The following is an 18,669-nucleotide window of genomic DNA, read 5'->3' on the forward strand; positions in this document are numbered from 1 at the left end:
AAAATAAGAATTAGCGACAGACAAATTCTCTAGTTAAACAGTAAAATCCGTCGTTAATATTACTTAACGATAAATTATCAATAAACGAGCTTTCGTAGTTAATTCTGTTTTTTTACTAGCTTGATGAAATTGAAGAAGAAGAAAAAGTTCTTAATATTAGAAGAAAACATGCATTGTTTAATTTTCCTTCTTCAAATCAATTAGGAAGGCATGAAGGTCGAGAATATTAGGATAGAAGGCTAGGTAGTCGAGTGTTTTCCTTATTCGTGCTAGTAATAGCAGTGTTAGTCTTGTATTTTCCTATTCGTAAATTTCTATAACTATTTGCTATTTCTTTCGATTCGGTTTTTCATCTTTCCTTGAGCCGAGACTATTCCGAGGGTCTATTCGGAATAGCCTCTCTATCTTTATCCAAGGTAGGGGTAAGGTCTTTATACACATCGACCCCAAATTCCACTTCTGAAATTATACTGTGGGTTTGTTGTTGTTGTTGTCGTCGTCGCCGTAAATCGAAAGTCAACCACAGAACTTTACTAGTTAGGGATGTATATAGAAATAACGAGGAAACAAACAAAACTATCTAAGTGTTCATGAAAACTAATACTGGCAAGAGAGTGGAAATATTAAAAAATAACAATCACTTTGCTTTACTCCATTTTCTGTGTAGCAGGTAACAACTACTTGTTAAAAAGATACTATGGAAATATTCAAAGTGATGAAGAAATGGACTTTAATAAATAAGATGATAATTTGTAGATCCAGCTGTTAAGAGTTGTTATAAATTTTAGTCTTTGATTATCAATCAGACCAATTGATTTGGTCCTTTAAACAGCTCTTTAGAAGCAATTGCTTCCCTAGGAACGTTACTATAAATACATTCGCCATTGATCCATTAAAGGCATCATCTTTCAACACTGTTTCCTTTCTTCTTCTACTCCTTCAAAGTTTTTGGAGATTTCACTAGCCATATTTGGAAGGCTAGGGCAGGAATTTGCCGGCGAAATGAGTCGGTTTCACGGTGGCGGCCCTGCCAAGGGTCATCGCTATTTGCCACAAATCTTACTGGCGTTGGCCATATTGGCAGTTGCTAATGTAGTGTCAGCAGATCCTTATATATATTCTTCTCCACCACCTCCAACATACGAGTACAAGTCACCACCACCTCCTTCTCCTTCTCCGCCACCACCTTATGTGTATAAATCTCCACCTCCCCCATCACCTTCTCCCCCACTACCATATGTTTATAAATCACCTCCACCTCCTTCTCCATCACCACCTCCACCATATGTGTATAAGTCTCCTCCACCCCCATCATCTTCACCCCCACCACCTTATGTGTATAAATCACCACCTCCTCCTTCGCCATCTCCCCCGCCCCCGTATGTGTACAAATCTCCTCCTCCATCATCACCTTCACCACCACCTCCATATTATTATAAGTCGCCACCTCCACCTTCACCATCACCTCCACCACCATATTATTATAAATCTCCGCCACCACCCTCGCTATCACCACCTCCACCTTACTATTATAAGTCTCCACCGCCACCTTCTCCTTCACCTCCTCCACCATACTACTATAAATCTCCACCACCTCCTTCACCTTCACCTCCGCCACCTTATTATTACAAGTCTCCGCCTCCTCCGTCACCATCACCACCACCACCATACTATTATAAGTCCCCACCACCACCTGCTAAGTCACCTCCTCCCCCATACTACTACAGTTCTCCACCACCACCACTAAAGTCTCCTCCTCCACCATATTATTATTCCTCACCGCCACCACCAAAGAAATCACCCCCGCCACCATATCACTATACTTCCCCACCACCACCAGTTAAGTCTCCTCCTCCATCGTATTACTATTCCTCACCACCACCGCCAAAGAAATCACCTCCTCCCCCATATCACTATAGTTCCCCACCTCCACCAGTTAAGTCTCCTCCTCCACAATATTACTATTCCTCACCACCGCCTCCCAAGAAATCACCTCCTCCACCATATTATTACTCTTCTCCACCACCACCAAAGAAATCACCACCGCCACCATATCACTACTCTTCCCCACCACCACCAGTAAAGTCACCTCCAACTCCATACTACTACACCTCCCCACCACCTCCAAAGAAGTCTTCTCCCCCACCGTACTATTACGCTTCACCACCACCACCTACTCAGTACTATCCTCCATATCATCATTTGGTGGTCAAGGTTGTCGGAAAGGTCTACTGTTTTAGATGCTATGATTCAAAATATCCAGAGAAGTCTCATGGCAAGAAACACCTGAAAGGTACAATATTTTTTATTACACATCCACTATTTTTATTAACTTTAATTTATCACCAAAAATTGATTTAACTATATATTTTCCTTTTTGTTGCTTTATTCGTTAAGCTCTTACCAAAATACCCAAAAATGTGCTAGTAAAAAATTTGCGCGCATCACAATCACTAGATTTTCCTTTTTGAAAAATAAGATTTTAAAATATCAAAAATATTTACAACGTAGTAACTATAAATATTTTTGTAACTATGGAGTAAAATATTGAAAATGACATATGTTAGCAGCTCAATAACTTTAGTGTTAAGTAATATATTAATTCTTTTTTCACATGAATTAGGTGCTGCTATTAAGGTGACTTGTAAGGCTGGTGACAAGAAAATTGTGAGTTATGGTACCACAAGGATCAACGGCAAATTCAGCATTACTGTTAAAGGATTTGAATATGCCAAATATGGAGCAAAGGCTTGCAAGGCTAAACTACACAATGCTCCAAAGGATTCTAATTGTGACATTCCTACAAACCTTCACTGGGGAGTAAAGGGTGCTAACCTAAAAGTGAAGTCAAAGAACAATTATGAAGTCGTACTATATGCAAAACCATTTGCTTATGGCTCTAAGACACCTTATGCAAAATGCACAAAACCTCTGCCTACGCCTGCTCCATACTACTACAAATCTCCTCCACCTCCATCGCCGATTTATATTTACAAGTCACCACCTCCAACAACCCCGACATATGTTTACAAATCTCCACCGCCACCAACTAAGTCTTCACCATCTCCTTATTACTACAAGTCTCCACCTCCACCATCACCAAAACCTGCTCCTGTATACTATTATAAATCACCACCACCTCCATTACCATCACCTCCACCTCCTTACTATTATAAATCTCCTCCACCACCATCACCTTCTCCTCCTCCTCCTCCATATTACTACAAGTCGCCACCACCCCCATCACCATCACCTCCACCACCATACTACTATAAGTCACCACCACCGCCATCCCCATCACCACCCCCGCCCTATTATTACAAGTCTCCACCTCCACCATCACCAAATCCTGCACCTGTATACTATTATAAATCACCACCACCCCCGTCACCATCACCTCCACCTCCTTACTATTACAAATCTCCTCCACCACCATCGCCTTCTCCTCCTCTTCCATATTACTACAAGTCGCCACCACCCCCATCATCATCATCTCCACCATCATACTACTATAAGTCACCACCCCCACAATCCCCATCACCACCCCCGCCCTATTATTACAAGTCTCCTCCTCCACCATCTCCATCACCACCCCCGCCCTATTACTATAAGTCTCCTCCTCCACCGGCTCCTTCACCACCCCCGCCCTATTACTACAAGTCTCCTCCACCACCATCACCATCTCCTCCACCACCCTATTACTATAAATCACCACCACCTCCATCGCCATCACCTCCACCTCCATATTACTACAAGTCTCCACCACCACCATCTCCATCACCGCCACCACCCTATTACTACAAGTCTCCTCCTCCACCGTCGCCTTCTCCTCCACCTCCATACTATTACCTCTCTTCACCTCCACCAGTGAAGTCTCCTCCTCCTCCCTATTACTACAGCTCACCTCCTCCACCCGTGAAATCACCACCTCCACCAGTATACATTTATGCTTCTCCGCCACCTCCAATCCACTACTAAGTATTTCTAAGAGCTCAGCCATTCTCCACAATCAATCAAGTGAGTTGCTGTTTGAATTGTGTATTCTTTTTTGCCATATGAAATCAACTTTTTATTTTTCTTTTCTTTGAATTAAGTTCTGATCTTCTATTTCATTGTTTCTTTTCAGATTTTAGTTTGAAGCACTAAATAAAAGCTAGCTTCTTGAGGAAAAGATTCAAACGTCAAATGATACAAAGCAACTAATTTATGGAATAAGATATTCAACCTTTCAATTGAAGGATTGATTCTTATTGCACATTGTTCTCTAGTGCATTCACGTGGACAAGGCTAAAATAACTTTGATTCTTCATAAATAGAGTTTGTTTTTTAGTAATTTATTGTTGTATTGAGGATGCCCTCGTTTTATTTATTTCTTATTAGTTATTGCAAGTTGTTTTCTTGCACTACCTTGGTGTACTTGTGCACAAATCAATAAGAAGATCAATTTCGCTATATTCACTGTTTTGTCTTTATCTTTTTGCTTTTTTCCACTCGGTAGACAAATCAATACGTCTCATCCTTATATATAAAAAATTTGAAATGAGAATACCAATAATTATTTTAAGATCTATTATAGTTTTAAGGTAAAATAATTTTTTTTTCCGGGAAAACAAAGCATGCATTAATCAAACCTAACAGTCAATGGCACAAAACCAGATGAAGCCTCATTGATAATCCAAACAGGAAAGTTATCAAACCAAGAGACTTCACTAAATAGTGAGAAAGAAAATTCAGCTAACTTATGACTACAAGTATTGAAACCTCTACTTAGATACTTAAAAGATACATCACTCAGATGTTGCTGAATTGCCCAAATATCTTCGCAAACAGTATTAACCTCCCATGAAGGACCTCTGCTTCCATTAAGCATTTGAACCATTGTTAAGGAATCAGACAAGATATGTATATTTTTTCATTCATACTTCACCGCCAGTTGAATTGCTTTTCTTATTGCCAACGCTTCAGCTATTATGGCTTTTCCAACAAAATGAATTGGACTACCATAGACATAAGGCACATTACCATTAGCCTTTAAGGCTACCATTCCAATACTCGCTTTACGAGTCTTTAAATCCAGACCTGCATCTACATAAAGCAACACTTTTTCTGAAGAAAGAGTTAGTAATGATGGGTTAGTAGAAGCATCTCTCATAGTGTTAACATGTTCCTTTTCAACTATAAATTCACTAAAATAAAATAATAATTTAGATAAAATATCATTTTCACTCCATATCACCGAATTAAAAATATAATTATTCCTAGCCTTCCAAATCATCCATAAAATAGACACCACCAGTTGCAATAAGGTATTAATTTTTGAGAATATTTTAGTGTCTAACACTAATTTATACCACCATGTAGAAAAATCAGAGATCAGATGCAAATCTGGCCAACGAATCGGACTCATTTTTCACATATTAATTGATCTAGGACATTTGAAGAATATGTGCTTTAAAGTTTCAGGTTCCATCCCACAAATAGGACAAACGTCATCCATATAGTGAATTTTTTTTAATAATATTTTTAACAGACAATGTATTTAAGACACACTTTCTTAAGAAATGTTTGAGCTTGTTCTTAATATTTAAAGACCATAAATGGTTCCAAAAGAATTTTGGGAACACATGAGAACTACTTTCCGCACGATTAGTCAAACTTCTATCATTTGTGAGGAGCAATTTCGCCAAATAGTACCCAGACTTCACTTCGTATTTACCTGAATTAGTAAAATGCCAACATTGTCCCCCACGGAAGAAATTGGAATAGTTAAAACAGATTTGACATCATCTTCGCTAAATAAAGTATTCAAAATCTGCATATTCCATGTGTTAGTACTGTCATCAATCAGTTCTGATACTTTCATATTTGTCGCAGTACCACTCATCATACTTAAAGGGTAAATGAGATATCTCGTGGCATCCACGGATCACTCCATACTCTTACAGATTTACCATTTGAGACATTCCATCTAACACCTCTACTTAATAGATCTCGCCCCCATAAGATACATTTCCATACCCAAGATGTAGATCTATTTGTCGGTGCCTGTAAGAAAGATTCCTTAGGAAAATATTTACCTTTAAGAACTTGAGAAACTAACAAATCTGTTTCATTCAGAATTCTCCATGCTAGTTTGGCTAAAAGAGCCATATTAAAAGCCTTTAAATTCCGAAAGCGTAACCCCCCTTTAAATTTTGGTTCACATAGTTTTTTCCACTTTGCAAAATGCATCTTTCTCTTATCATCATTTGTACGCCACCAAAAGTTTGAAAATAAACTAGTGATTTCCTTACAGAGCCCATCAGGTATTTGAAAATAAGACATAACATATGAGGAAATAACAGCTAAAACAGACTTTAATAAAACTTCCTTTTCCTGCTTGACTTAGAAACTTTTCTTTCCAACCCTTTATTTTAGATAAAATTCTATCCTTTATGAAAGCCAACATTTCTTTTTTAGATCTTCCTACAATAGCAGGCAATCCTAAATATGTCACCCTTTCACACATTCGTATATTATTCAATGAAGAGCATATTATAACTTTTCCTCCTCCATAGTATTCTTACAAAAAAAATTTGTAGATTTCTCAAAATTAATTATTTGTCCTGAGCATCTTGCATATATGTCCAAAATTTTATTAATCATAGCAACACTATTCATACCATCTCTACAAAAAATAAATGAGTCGTCTGCAAAAAATTAATGTGAAACAGAAGGACTACTTCCTTAATGTGAACCCTTTTAACTTTCTTTGTTGTTCAGTGTCACGACCCGGATTTCCCATCCTCGGGAGTCGTGATGGCGCCTACTCGTAGAAGCTAGGCAAGCCATGAGCTTAGAAATCATTAAATCCTTTATTTTAAAGCTTCTTACCAATTATATTAACAAGGAAATAAATAGTTAAATAACAACAGAATATGAAATTTAGCGGACATCTTAAATATATAGAAAACGAAAATGTTTCAAAGACCATCACGTGCCTCTAACTAGAACCTGGTGTCACAACATCCACGGACTACTAAGAGTACTAAATACAACTGTTTGAAAGAAATATAGCACTTTTGTCTCGAATACTTGAGATAACAGAATATAAAATAAGATAGAGGAGACGTCGGGCCTGCGAACGCCTACAAGGCTACCTCGGTGTCTCGGTGGACTGAAGGCTAGCTACCGAGCTACTGCTGCTGACCAAAGGCTACTCCGTATCTGCACAAAGTGCAGAGTGTAGTATCAGCACAACCGACCTCATGTGTTGGTAAGTATCTGGCCTAACCCCGGCGAGGTAGTGACGAGGCTAGGACCAGACTCCAGATAAACCTGTGCAGTTATATAATATACAACGGAAATATAAACATGTAATAACAGTTTAAGAGGGAGGGGAAACATGCTTCAGGGAAACATATCAATTCTATCAGGAACTTAATAAAGTATGAAAGAACACTCGATGTCTACAATCAATACATTGACAATACTGTTGTAGCGCGCAACCCGATCCTTTATCATTTAACATTGTTGCGGCGTGCAACCCGATCCACATATATAACTGTTGTGGCATGCAACCCGTTCCAATTTAATATCTGTTGCGCCGTGCAACCCGATCCAATATAATATATGTTTCGGCGTGCAACCCGTTCTAATTTAATATCTATTGCGGCGTGCAACCCGATCCAATGGAATATATGTCGCGGCGTGCAACCTATTCTAAATATACAGTCAACAATATTCATAGTTACCCATCCCGGCAAGGGATCAACAATAGACTACACTATCCCGGCAAGGGAACTCAACAATACAAGTATATACGTCCCGGCAAGGGAGAAGCAGCCATAACTAAACTTGTTCCAACATCTAACTACGCAGCTATAACCAAACTCGTTACAACCTTGCCCGACGACATGCCCGGCCACAAGAAAACAATTTCTTTTTTAAAAAAATTCATTTCTCGGGCTTGGGACCTCGGAATTCGATTCCGGGAATATGCCAAGTCCCATATTTTCCTATGGATCCTCCGGGACCGTCAAATCACGGTTCCGGGTCCGTTTACCCAAAACGTTGACCGAAGTCAAATTAACTCATTTTATAATCAAATTTTATCATTTTTCACAGAATTTCATATTTAAGCTTTCCAGCTACGCGCCCGGACTACGCACGCAAATCGAGGTAACTTTAAATAAGGTTTTCAAGGCCTCAGAACACGGAGTTTCATTTTAAAACAAGTGATGACCTCTAAAACAACCGTTCGTCCTCTAACAGACAGAAGTAGGAAGTACCTGAGTCGGGGAAAAGATGGGGATAACGGCTCCGCATACCGGACTCGGACTCCTAGGTCGATGCCTCAGGAGGCTGACCTCTCCACTGAACACGAACAGAAGGAAAACTCTTCGACCTCAACTGACGAACCTGCCGGTCTAGAATAGCTACCGGCTCTTCCTCATATGACAAGTCCTTATCCAATTGGACAATGCTGAAATCTGACACGTGGGATGGATCGCCGTGATACTTCCGAAGCATGGACACATGAAACACTGGGTGCACGGCTGATAAGGTCGGCGGCAATGCAAGTCTATAAGCCACCTCTCCTACTTTATCAAGAATCTCAAATGGGCCAATGAACCTTGGGCTAAGCTTGCCCTTCTTCCCAAATCTCATCACGCCTGTCACGACCCCGAACCCCGATCCGGTTGTGATGGCGCCTCTCGTGAAGACAAGGCTAGCTAACCAACCCATTTTGCCTTTTCAGATTAGTTAATATGAATAAACAGTTTTAGCATAATTAAATAACCACAGTCTAACAAAAGTTTTCTGTATTAAGTGCAGAATACAACCCAAACACAGCCCAAATCAGGGTGTCACAAGTCACGAGCATCTATTAGAGTATAAATACAACTGCAAGGCCTGAAACATATAAAATAGGACTGATAAACAAAAAGAAGAAATGCGGTGCTGCGAACGCTGGCAGTCACCTCACTAAACTCTGATAACTTAGCCTCCGACCAGCTCAAAACCCGCTACCGGGTGAACAAATACCTGCACCTGCACACGAGGTGCAGGAAGTAAAGTGAGTACTCCAACTCAGTGAGTAATAAAGGTAAATAATAACTGAGCAGTAAGAAATCACGTAAATAAACCACATGCTGTATAGAGTAGTCTAAAACCTTTTAAGTACAAGCAGTGAAACTGTGACGTGCAGCCCACGACATCAAATCTAGGCCCACGACCTCATATAAATCACAAGCCACCTCGTGGCGTACATATCTCAGGCCCTCGGCCTCATAATCAAATCAGTATCTCAGTGCTGCGACGTGCAGCCCGATCCAAAAGTATCCTCACAATACAGGCCCTCGGCCTTACTCAGTCAAAAATCACATAAGCCCCTCGGGCAGCAGTAAAACATGATGCCCAGCCCAAAAATTTATTGGAAATATCATTTCAAGTGTCAAAGCGAAATAAACTTGGTTGAGTTTTGAAAATAGTGGAAAATACATGACTGAGTTCAAGTATAAAATCAAAACAGTGAGGAAATATCAATAACAGTCCCCGAAGGTTTCAAATAGCTGGAACGAAGCCCAAATATGGCAATAAGCCCAAAACATAATGATCGCAAATAAGTTTCAGTCAAATACACGGTAAAATCATCAATCAGGACGGACCAAGCCACAATCCCCAATAGTGCACGACCCCACGCCCGTTATCCAGTGTGTGTCTCACCTCAATATAGCACTGCGATGTGCAATTCGGGGTTTTAAACCCTCAAGATATCATTGACAATCATTACTCAACTCGAACCGGCAAAATCTCTAGCTCGCGACGCCTTTTCCTCTCAAATCGGCCTCCACGTACTTCGAATCTATCCAGAATTAGAACGAATACATCACAATATGCTAAGGTAACAAAGCCCAAGAGAAAACAATCAATAACGGGCACAAATCCCGAAATTTCCAAAACCCGAGCCCCCAGGCCCAATTCTCGAAACTCAGAAATTTTTACATCAACGGGTTCCTTATCCTTCCACGAGTTCATACATATCAAAAGTTCTCAAATCTGACCTCAAATGGTCCTTCAAATCCCAAATCAAAATTCCAATTTTCTCAAGCCCTATCTCTTCAATTTTAGGCTTAGTTCCATGAATTTCTAGGTGGATTTCACAATAATAATCGAGTATTGAGTTCAAAAATCTCACCTCTAGGTGATTCCCCTTGAATCCTTCTTCAATTTCCTTCAACAAGCTCTCAAGATGATCAACAATGGGGGAAATAAGCCCCAAACTCGCGGATGAAATTACTTAAAACATTCTGCCCAGGTCTGACCCTTCCTTCTTCGCGAACGCGGTCAACCTCTCGCGAACGCGTAGCACAAGATTGCGTCGACCAACTTTTACTCTTCGTGAACGTGACATGGAAGACATGAACGTGATGCCTTACACAGCCCACTCATCGTGAACACGTCCTCAACCTCGCGAACGCGGTGCATCACTTCGCCAACCTATGAGAACGCGACCCAGTCTCATGCAAACGCGATGCCTACCGGTCTAGCCCTCCGTGAATGCGAAGGCTAATCTCCTGGCCTTCCTCAATCCTTCTTCACGAACGTGAGACTCCACTCGCGAACGCGAAGAGATAAATCTCTGCAACAGCTGAGCAGATTTTTCTGCAAATTTCCAAACTTCAAAATGATCCGAATGACCACCCGAAACTTACCCGAGGCCCCCGGGACCTCAACCAAAAGCACCAACACATCCTAAAACCTCATTCAAACTTGTTCCAATCATCAAAACACCTCAAACAACACCAAATCCATCAATTCACATTGAGTTCACGTCTAAGTTTTCTAAAACTTCCGAAATATGCCTTCGATAAAAAACACAACCAAACCACGTCCGAATGACCTGAAATTTTGCACACACATCACGAATGACATAACGAAGCTACTGAAACTCTCGAAAATTCCATTCCGACCCTCAGATCGAAATCTCACCTATCAACCGGAATTTGCCAAAACACTAACTTCGCCAATTCAAGCCTAATTCTACACCGGACCTCCAAAACCAATTCCGATCGCGCTCCTAAGTCATAAATCACCCAACAAAGCTAACCAAATCATAAATATTCCGATCCGAGCTCATGTACAAATAAGTCAACTCTTGGTCAAACCTTTCAAATTCAAAACTTTCAACTGAGAGTGTTCTTTCAAATTCATACCGATTTCCGTGAAAACCAAAATCAACGATTTACATCAGTCATAATACATCATATGGGGAAAGTCATGCCCGAGAACTAGCGATCAAAGTGCAAAAGCTCAAAACGACAGGTCGGGTTGTTACATCCTCCTCCACTTAAACACGCGTTCGTCCTCGAACGTACCCGGAGTTATTCTAAAAGCCAACCCGTAGCTGAATAACTTTACCATGCATATACCCGGGGGTGATACCATGTCACCCTATCTCATATAGGTCCGATAGCACATTGCAACTGAAATTACACAATCCAGTCTGGCCTATAAGCCATAGAACCACATTTCCATTTCCAAAACCATCAATACTATCAAAACCTCACACCTATACTCTAAATAGACCCAAACCAGCTGTAATAACCCATGCCTGCAACCTCGGGAGCAATCCCATGATATACCACATAACTCAAACACTCGTAGCGATAATTTCTATTCACAACAGCTGCCCACAACAACCGAATACTGGTAGAAAACCTCTTATCAACTAAAGTCTCTTTCCATCACTTTCATATGCTGCCAATGATAAATGAACTACGACTAAACCACGACCATTTCTCAGGTCAACCATTCATGAAGTTACTTCTCCCCTAACAAATACCATAGCAAATTTCCAAGACGAACCTCGATCTTATCCTTCCAACATGTTGAAATCAAATCCGTTCGTATTCGTTAATGATCCCAACGATCTCCTCTAATCTAACACACCACTCTGGAGACATGACGCATTAATAGAGGCCTAAGCCGCAACTGGCATAATACGCGCACCAATAAGCAACGGTCCTAACATACTCAAATCATGAAAATGACTCAATGAAAGAGTTGTACCTCAAGCTCACGCGTACCACCACAACGCAAGACTGAGGACCCGTCTCACATCGTAGAAATTGAACACCCGAATCTAACTCGCCAAGTCATATCTCCACATAGCTTCGCTGCAAAATGCGCGATCCTATCCAAACACTGTTCCACATGAAACACCTCAAGTCACTATGCTCGAAATTGACAACCATGCACAATTTGACGCCTGGAACCAAAGCAAATCACTACACCCACGGTGAAACAAGGAACATATAGCACGCAGACCCGATAGGACGTAACCGATACGCCATCCACCGAGCAACACCCAATTACTTTTCCCGCTCGACTTCCACTATGAATCCCAATAGAACCATACCATATGTGCCCATAACCAACAAATCATAATGTCTCACAACATAGAAAGGCAACTCATAGATCTCCTAGGTCACTAGTAAGCTCAATAACGGTCGAATCAACCTATCCCTCAACAATACAGTTTGGGGCCAACTAAGCCGACTCAGCTAGAACACGCATCCACATTGGCCTGCCAACGAACTCCTTATCAAGGAAGCTTGAAGCTGCTCCTTCCACTACTATAACTCCTGTCGGAGCCATACGATACGGTGCCCGGCACCAAATCAATACCAATATCAACAACCCTACCCGGCGACATGCCCAGCCACAAGAAACACATCCAGAGAGTCCCTCAACACCGGAACTGAATCAGTGGTAGAATCCTCTACACTGACATCCATCACGAAGGCTCAATTAAGAAAGGCAATCCTTCCCAGCCGTTCGCTGGGTCTTTGAAATATAAACCATTCTACTAGAACATAATCCACCGCACCTCGCCACTCAACCCGTGGCATTTCCGGCATAGCCTATAGCGTAATAGTCCAGAATAACCCAACACTAAGACAACTAGTCTAAACTCCAACATCTCATCCAACATCTAACATACCAACAAAGAAAGATCCACTCGAGCCTCCAAATCCCGATAGTCACTAAACAGTGCTGATACACACGATCCACAACCACAACATAGCCTGTATATGAAAACTTCCGTCTCCAAGTCCACACGGCCCATGAATCACCATATTCGATCCCAAATTTGCCGTCCGAATACATGCTACGCCTCAAATACCCAATCATTCCATGATAGATACTCAAAAATTTCCCTGTACCACTAAGCAATCTCGAATATAACCAGTCGATCTAACAAGAAAGTGCTGCAATACTACCAAAGTACCATCAACTTAATCACATTGTCTTTTCTGAAACATATACCCTCATCAAATCACCCCAATTAGCACTACCACTTCCTTAATCATCTGAAACTGCCCGTGCTGCCTAAGAATTCATGACTTTCCATTCAGAACTGAACCATAACCTTCCACACACAATTGTCAATCCTCCACAACCTACCGCACATACCATACCATCTCAGGATAACATGAGAACTTCATCTTCCTTCCGAGCCACAAACATCTACGTACTCAATTGGTCAAGAACTTTCCATTGGTCCCAATCTAGAAGAAAAATCACTATACATCCCATGCTCCACATGCCCATAGAAAATATACATCTCCAAACCGTGGTAAAAACCATCAAGAACTCTCTCAGTTCCCTTTGCACAAATCAAACACGTCAGGACTGAATCCTTCTAACTCGATCAAGCTAAGCAATCTATCAAAACCTAAGAGCATCGCCGCAAAATACCTAAAAGAACTCATTACCTCAAACACACGCAAGGAATTAATCATTTCCTTACCATACCGATTCGGTCTACTATCAAACTATTCCATCTATCTAAATTTCCTTCTGATTCATTTTCAACTTGATATTCTCTCTTGCTGTAGCACCACAATTCCTCAACCCAGGCTCACCACACGAGACCCAAAAACAAGACTACACTGTCTAAGACCTATAAGCCGCTGAATACTCACTCAATTACTCCCAGAAACACCGCATTCTAGAACACTTTACTCTGAGGAACTTCCTGCGAATCAAAATCCGTTACCTTTGCTTTGCTGATACTGATACATAGAATCCTATAATCAATGTAGAAATATCACAAGTCTTGATCTCTTCCAATGAAAACACTATTTCTAACCCCATATACAACTTTAAGATACCCAATTGTTACATGTAGAACCTCAAACACATTAGAACCATTCTCGAGAGTCACTCACTCTCTTCAAACTGCAATTAGCCTGATCAAACGGACAGAACCACCCGTGCCTCATTAGCACTCTGACACCACAGAATGAAATCCTCATCCCAACACATCCAAGCAACTTCCTGCTCTATGCACCGAGCATTCTTTACCAATAACAACATAAGACATCCCGTGATTTTTTTTACTCTATGAAGCATAATATAACCTTTGTCAAAATTTTTTCCCTCTACTCGAGTCATCCTCGGTCTCAATTTCTACAAGCCATAACTGATTCGCCTGCATGCCTGAAACTAGAACCAACATAGCGCCTAACCGTGCAGCCAACTACTCACAACAGACTCCCTCACTTGGCTCGGAGCCATAGATCAAAATACACTCGATAACTCATAACACTTATACTCTATTGATGCCACAATACCATAGTGGGATTAAGCTCAAATCCTTTTGTAAGCTTGTAAAAACACAGATCATCTAGTACTTTAAATCTTCGGCAAATCTCGCACTCATTCTCGCAACAGTTAAGCCCCCTCTCTTAAGCGACCCAACGTTCAAATTTCAACACTTACATTTCACTTGCACATGAGATCTTCTAACAGTCACATAAGGGTCACACAACCCCAGAATTCTCCGCAGCAGGTAACCCACCTGCTTTGCCTTCAATTAACATTTCTGTATACCTTCTACCATCGTAAACTGTACGCAGTAACTTAGTCTTCCTGAGTCTGAACTCATACCGCAACATAAATTTTACTTCACCCTCAACTGGGGAAACATGAAAAGGTCCTTCATACGCCCATAACTCGGGGCTATACCTCGAATCAAGATGGGATTCCAACACTTAATAGTTCTTCTATCTTCCAGCAGGCCTTCCTCGCCACTTCCAAGTTGTATAGATACATCTCGCAGTACTAACATACTTATCACATAGTTATCCAGCCATCACTTCCACTAATAGGGACGATACCGAACATATAAATTCAAAATACTTGCTCACACAATCAGCACCTCGGTGCTCAATCCATAGGCAAAGATCCGGCCTCAAGTCCTCCAGACTGGCCCAACATCAAACTCACAGAGATCACATCTCACACCTCGATCAAGGAATCACAAGCCATCAAGGCATATTTGATACTGAGCGCTCATGCGCGCATGCAAACGCGTGGAAGGAATTTCAAGAGTTATTTTTCAAGTTGGATCAATGACGCAAGATAAGAATTCAAGAATGTGAAGTTTTTCCTAAAAGTTCTGCAGCCTCTCGAGGATAAATATAGACATTTCCGTACCGATCCGCGAGACTCTACAAAACCTGCTCATGACTCGTGAGACCTATGTAACCTTGGCTCTGATACCAACTTGTCATGACTCAGACCCAGATCCGGTTGTGATGGCGCCTCTCGTGAAGACAAGTTCAGCCAACCAACCCATTTCGCCTTTTCAGAATAGTTAATATGAATAAACAACTTTAGCATAATTAAATAACCACAGTCTAACAAAAGTTTTCTTTATTAAGTGCGGAATACAACCCAAACACAGCCCAAATCGGGGTGTCAAAAGTCACGAGCATCTATTAGAGTATAAATACAACTGCAAGGCTTGAAACATATAAAATAGGACTGATTAACAAAAGAAAGAAATGTGGTGCTGCGAACGCTGGCATACACCTCACTAAAATCCGATAACTTAGCCTCCGACCAGCTCAAAACCCGCTACAGGGTGAACAAATACCTGCATCTGCACATGAGGTGCAGGGAGTAAAGTCAGTACTCCAATTCAGTGAGTAATAAAGGTAAATAATAACTGAGTAGTAAGAAATCACGTAAAACAAACAATTATGTTGTATAGAGCAGTCTAAAACCCTTTGAGTACAAGCAGTGAAACTGTAAAATCCTTGGAAAAACATCTTAGCTCAGTTTAAACCCCTTTTAAAAATGACTTTTTCAACGGTTACGCAAATGAGTGCAAAACAAATAGTGCATATAAGTACGGAAATCCGCCCCTCGGGCACATCACTCAATTAACAGATAATGACAGGCAATCAGATAGATATCACATTAAGTAGCCCCAAACAACAGATAATGGCAGACAAATGAAATAAAGTAAACACACAGAACAGTACCAGCACCGTTATGGTGTGCAGCCCGATCCATATATCTCGTCGACGACGCTCACTGGGGGTGTGCAGACTCCGGGAGGGGCACCTTACGGCCCAAGCGCAATATCAAGCCATCTCGTGGCATCAAATCTAGGCCCGCGACCTCATATAAATAACAAGCCACCTCGTGGCGTACATATCTCAGGCCCTCGGCCTCATAATCAAATCAGTATCTCACTGCTACTGCGTGCAGCCCAATCCAAGAGTATCCTTACAATACAGGCCCTCGGCCTTACTCAGTCAAAAATCACATAAGCCCCTCGGGAAGCAGTAAAACATGATGCTTCGCCCAAAAATATTATCAGAAATATCATTTCAAGTGTTAAAGCGAAATAAACTTGGTTGAGTTTTGGAAACAGTGGAAAATACATGACTGAGTTCAAGTATAAAATCAAAACAGTGAGGAAATATCAACAACAGTCCCCGAAGGGTTCAAATAGCTGGCATGAAGCCCAAATATGGCAATCAGCCCAAAACATAATGATCGCAAATAAGTTTCAGTCAAATACGCGGAAAAATCATTAATCGGGACGGACCAACCCACAATCCTCAATAGTGCACGACCCCACGCCTGTCATCCAGCGTGTGTCTCACCTCAATATAGCACTACGATGTGCAATCCAGGGTTTCAAACCCTTAGGATATCATTTACAATCATTACTCACCTCGAACCGGCGAAATCTCTAGCTCGCGACGCCTTTGCCCCTCAAATCGGCCTCCACGCACGTCGAATCTATCCAAAATCAGAACGAATACATCACAATATGCTAAGTGAACAAATCCCAAGTGAAAACAATCAATAATAGGCACAAATCTCGAAATTACCAAAACCCGAGCCCAGGGCCCACTTCTCGAAACTTAAAAGTTTTTACATCAACGGGTTCCTTATCCTTCCATGAGTTCATACATATCAAAAGTTCTCAAATCCGACCGCAAATGATCCTTCAAATCCCAAATCAAAAGTCCAATTTTCACAAGCCCTAGCTCTTCAATTTTAGGCTTAGTTCCATGAATTTCTAGGTGGATTTCACAATAATAATCGAGTATTGAGTTCAAAAATCTTACCTCTAGGTGATTCCCCTTGAATCCCTCTTCAATTTCCTTCAACAAGCTCTCAAGATGATCAACAATGGGGGAAATGAGCCCCAAAATCGCGGATGAAATGACTTAAAACATTCTGCCCAGGTCTGACCCTTCCTTCTTCGCGAACACGGTCAACCTCTCGCGAACGCGTAGCACAAGATTGCGTCGACCAACTTTTACTATTTGCAAGTGCAACATGGAAAACGCGAACGTGATGCCTTACACAGCCCACTCATCGCAAACGCGTCCTCACCCTCGCGAACGCGGTGCATCACTTCGCCAACCTACGCGAACGCGACCCAGTCTCACGCGAACGCGATGCCTACCGGTCCAGCCCTCCACAAACGCGAAGGCTAATCTCCTGGCCTTCCTCAATCCTTCTTCACGATGTGAGACTCCACTCGCGAACGCGAAGAGATAAATCTCTGCAACAGCTGAGCAGATTTTTCTGCAAATTTCCAAACTTCAAAATGATCCAAATGACCACCCCGAAACTTACCCGAGGCCCCCGGGACCTCAACTAAAAGCACCAACACATCCTAAAACCTCATTCAAACTTGTTCCAATCATCAAAACACCTCAAACAACACCAAATCCATCAATTTATATTGAATTCAAGCCTAAGTTTTCTAAAAACGTCCAAAACACGCTTTCGATAAAAAATGCAACCGAACCACGTCCGAATGACCTAAAATTTTGTACACATATCACGAATGAAATAACAAAGCTATTACAACTCTCAGAAATTCCATTCCGACCCTCGGATCGAAATTTTACCTATCAACCGGAATTCGCCAAAATACTAACTTCGCCAATTCAAGCCTAATTCTATACTGAACCTCCAAAACCAATTCCGATCACGCTCCTAAGTCATAAATCACCCAACAAAGCTAACCAAATCATAAAAATTTTGATCCGAGCTCATATATAAATAAGTCAACTCTTGGTCAAACCTTTCAAATTCAAAGCTTTCAATTGAGACTGTTCTTTCAAATTCATACCGATTTTCCGTGAAAACCAAAATCAGCGATTTACATCAGTCATAATACATCATACAAGGCAAGTCATGCCCGAGAACTAGCGATCAAAGTGCAAATGTTCAAAACTACCGGTCGGGTCATTACAACGCCCTTCATAGGAGGCACTCGGAGCAATACCTGCTCTCCAACCCAAAAAGCTACATCTCGAACCTTACGGTCTGCATAACTCTTTTGTCTGGACTGAGCTG

At 41.3% G+C, this 18,669-nt stretch overlaps 1 protein-coding gene across 1 annotated transcript; it reads left to right on the forward strand.

Annotated features, from left to right (window-relative positions):
* Window positions 1-883: 883 nt before the first annotated feature.
* LOC104238332 (extensin-2-like) lies at window positions 884-4,452 on the forward strand. Its single transcript, XM_070155599.1, has 3 exons — window positions 884-2,293; window positions 2,624-4,017; window positions 4,127-4,452. Exons 1-2 carry the CDS (start codon window positions 1,003-1,005, stop codon window positions 3,976-3,978), a joined length of 2,646 nt encoding a protein of 881 aa, XP_070011700.1. The 5' UTR covers window positions 884-1,002; the 3' UTR covers window positions 3,979-4,017; window positions 4,127-4,452.
* Window positions 4,453-18,669: the final 14,217 nt, after the last annotated feature.

Source organism: Nicotiana sylvestris, chromosome 8, assembly GCF_000393655.2.
Source record: "Nicotiana sylvestris chromosome 8, ASM39365v2, whole genome shotgun sequence".
Lineage (NCBI taxonomy): Eukaryota > Viridiplantae > Streptophyta > Magnoliopsida > Solanales > Solanaceae > Nicotiana > Nicotiana sylvestris.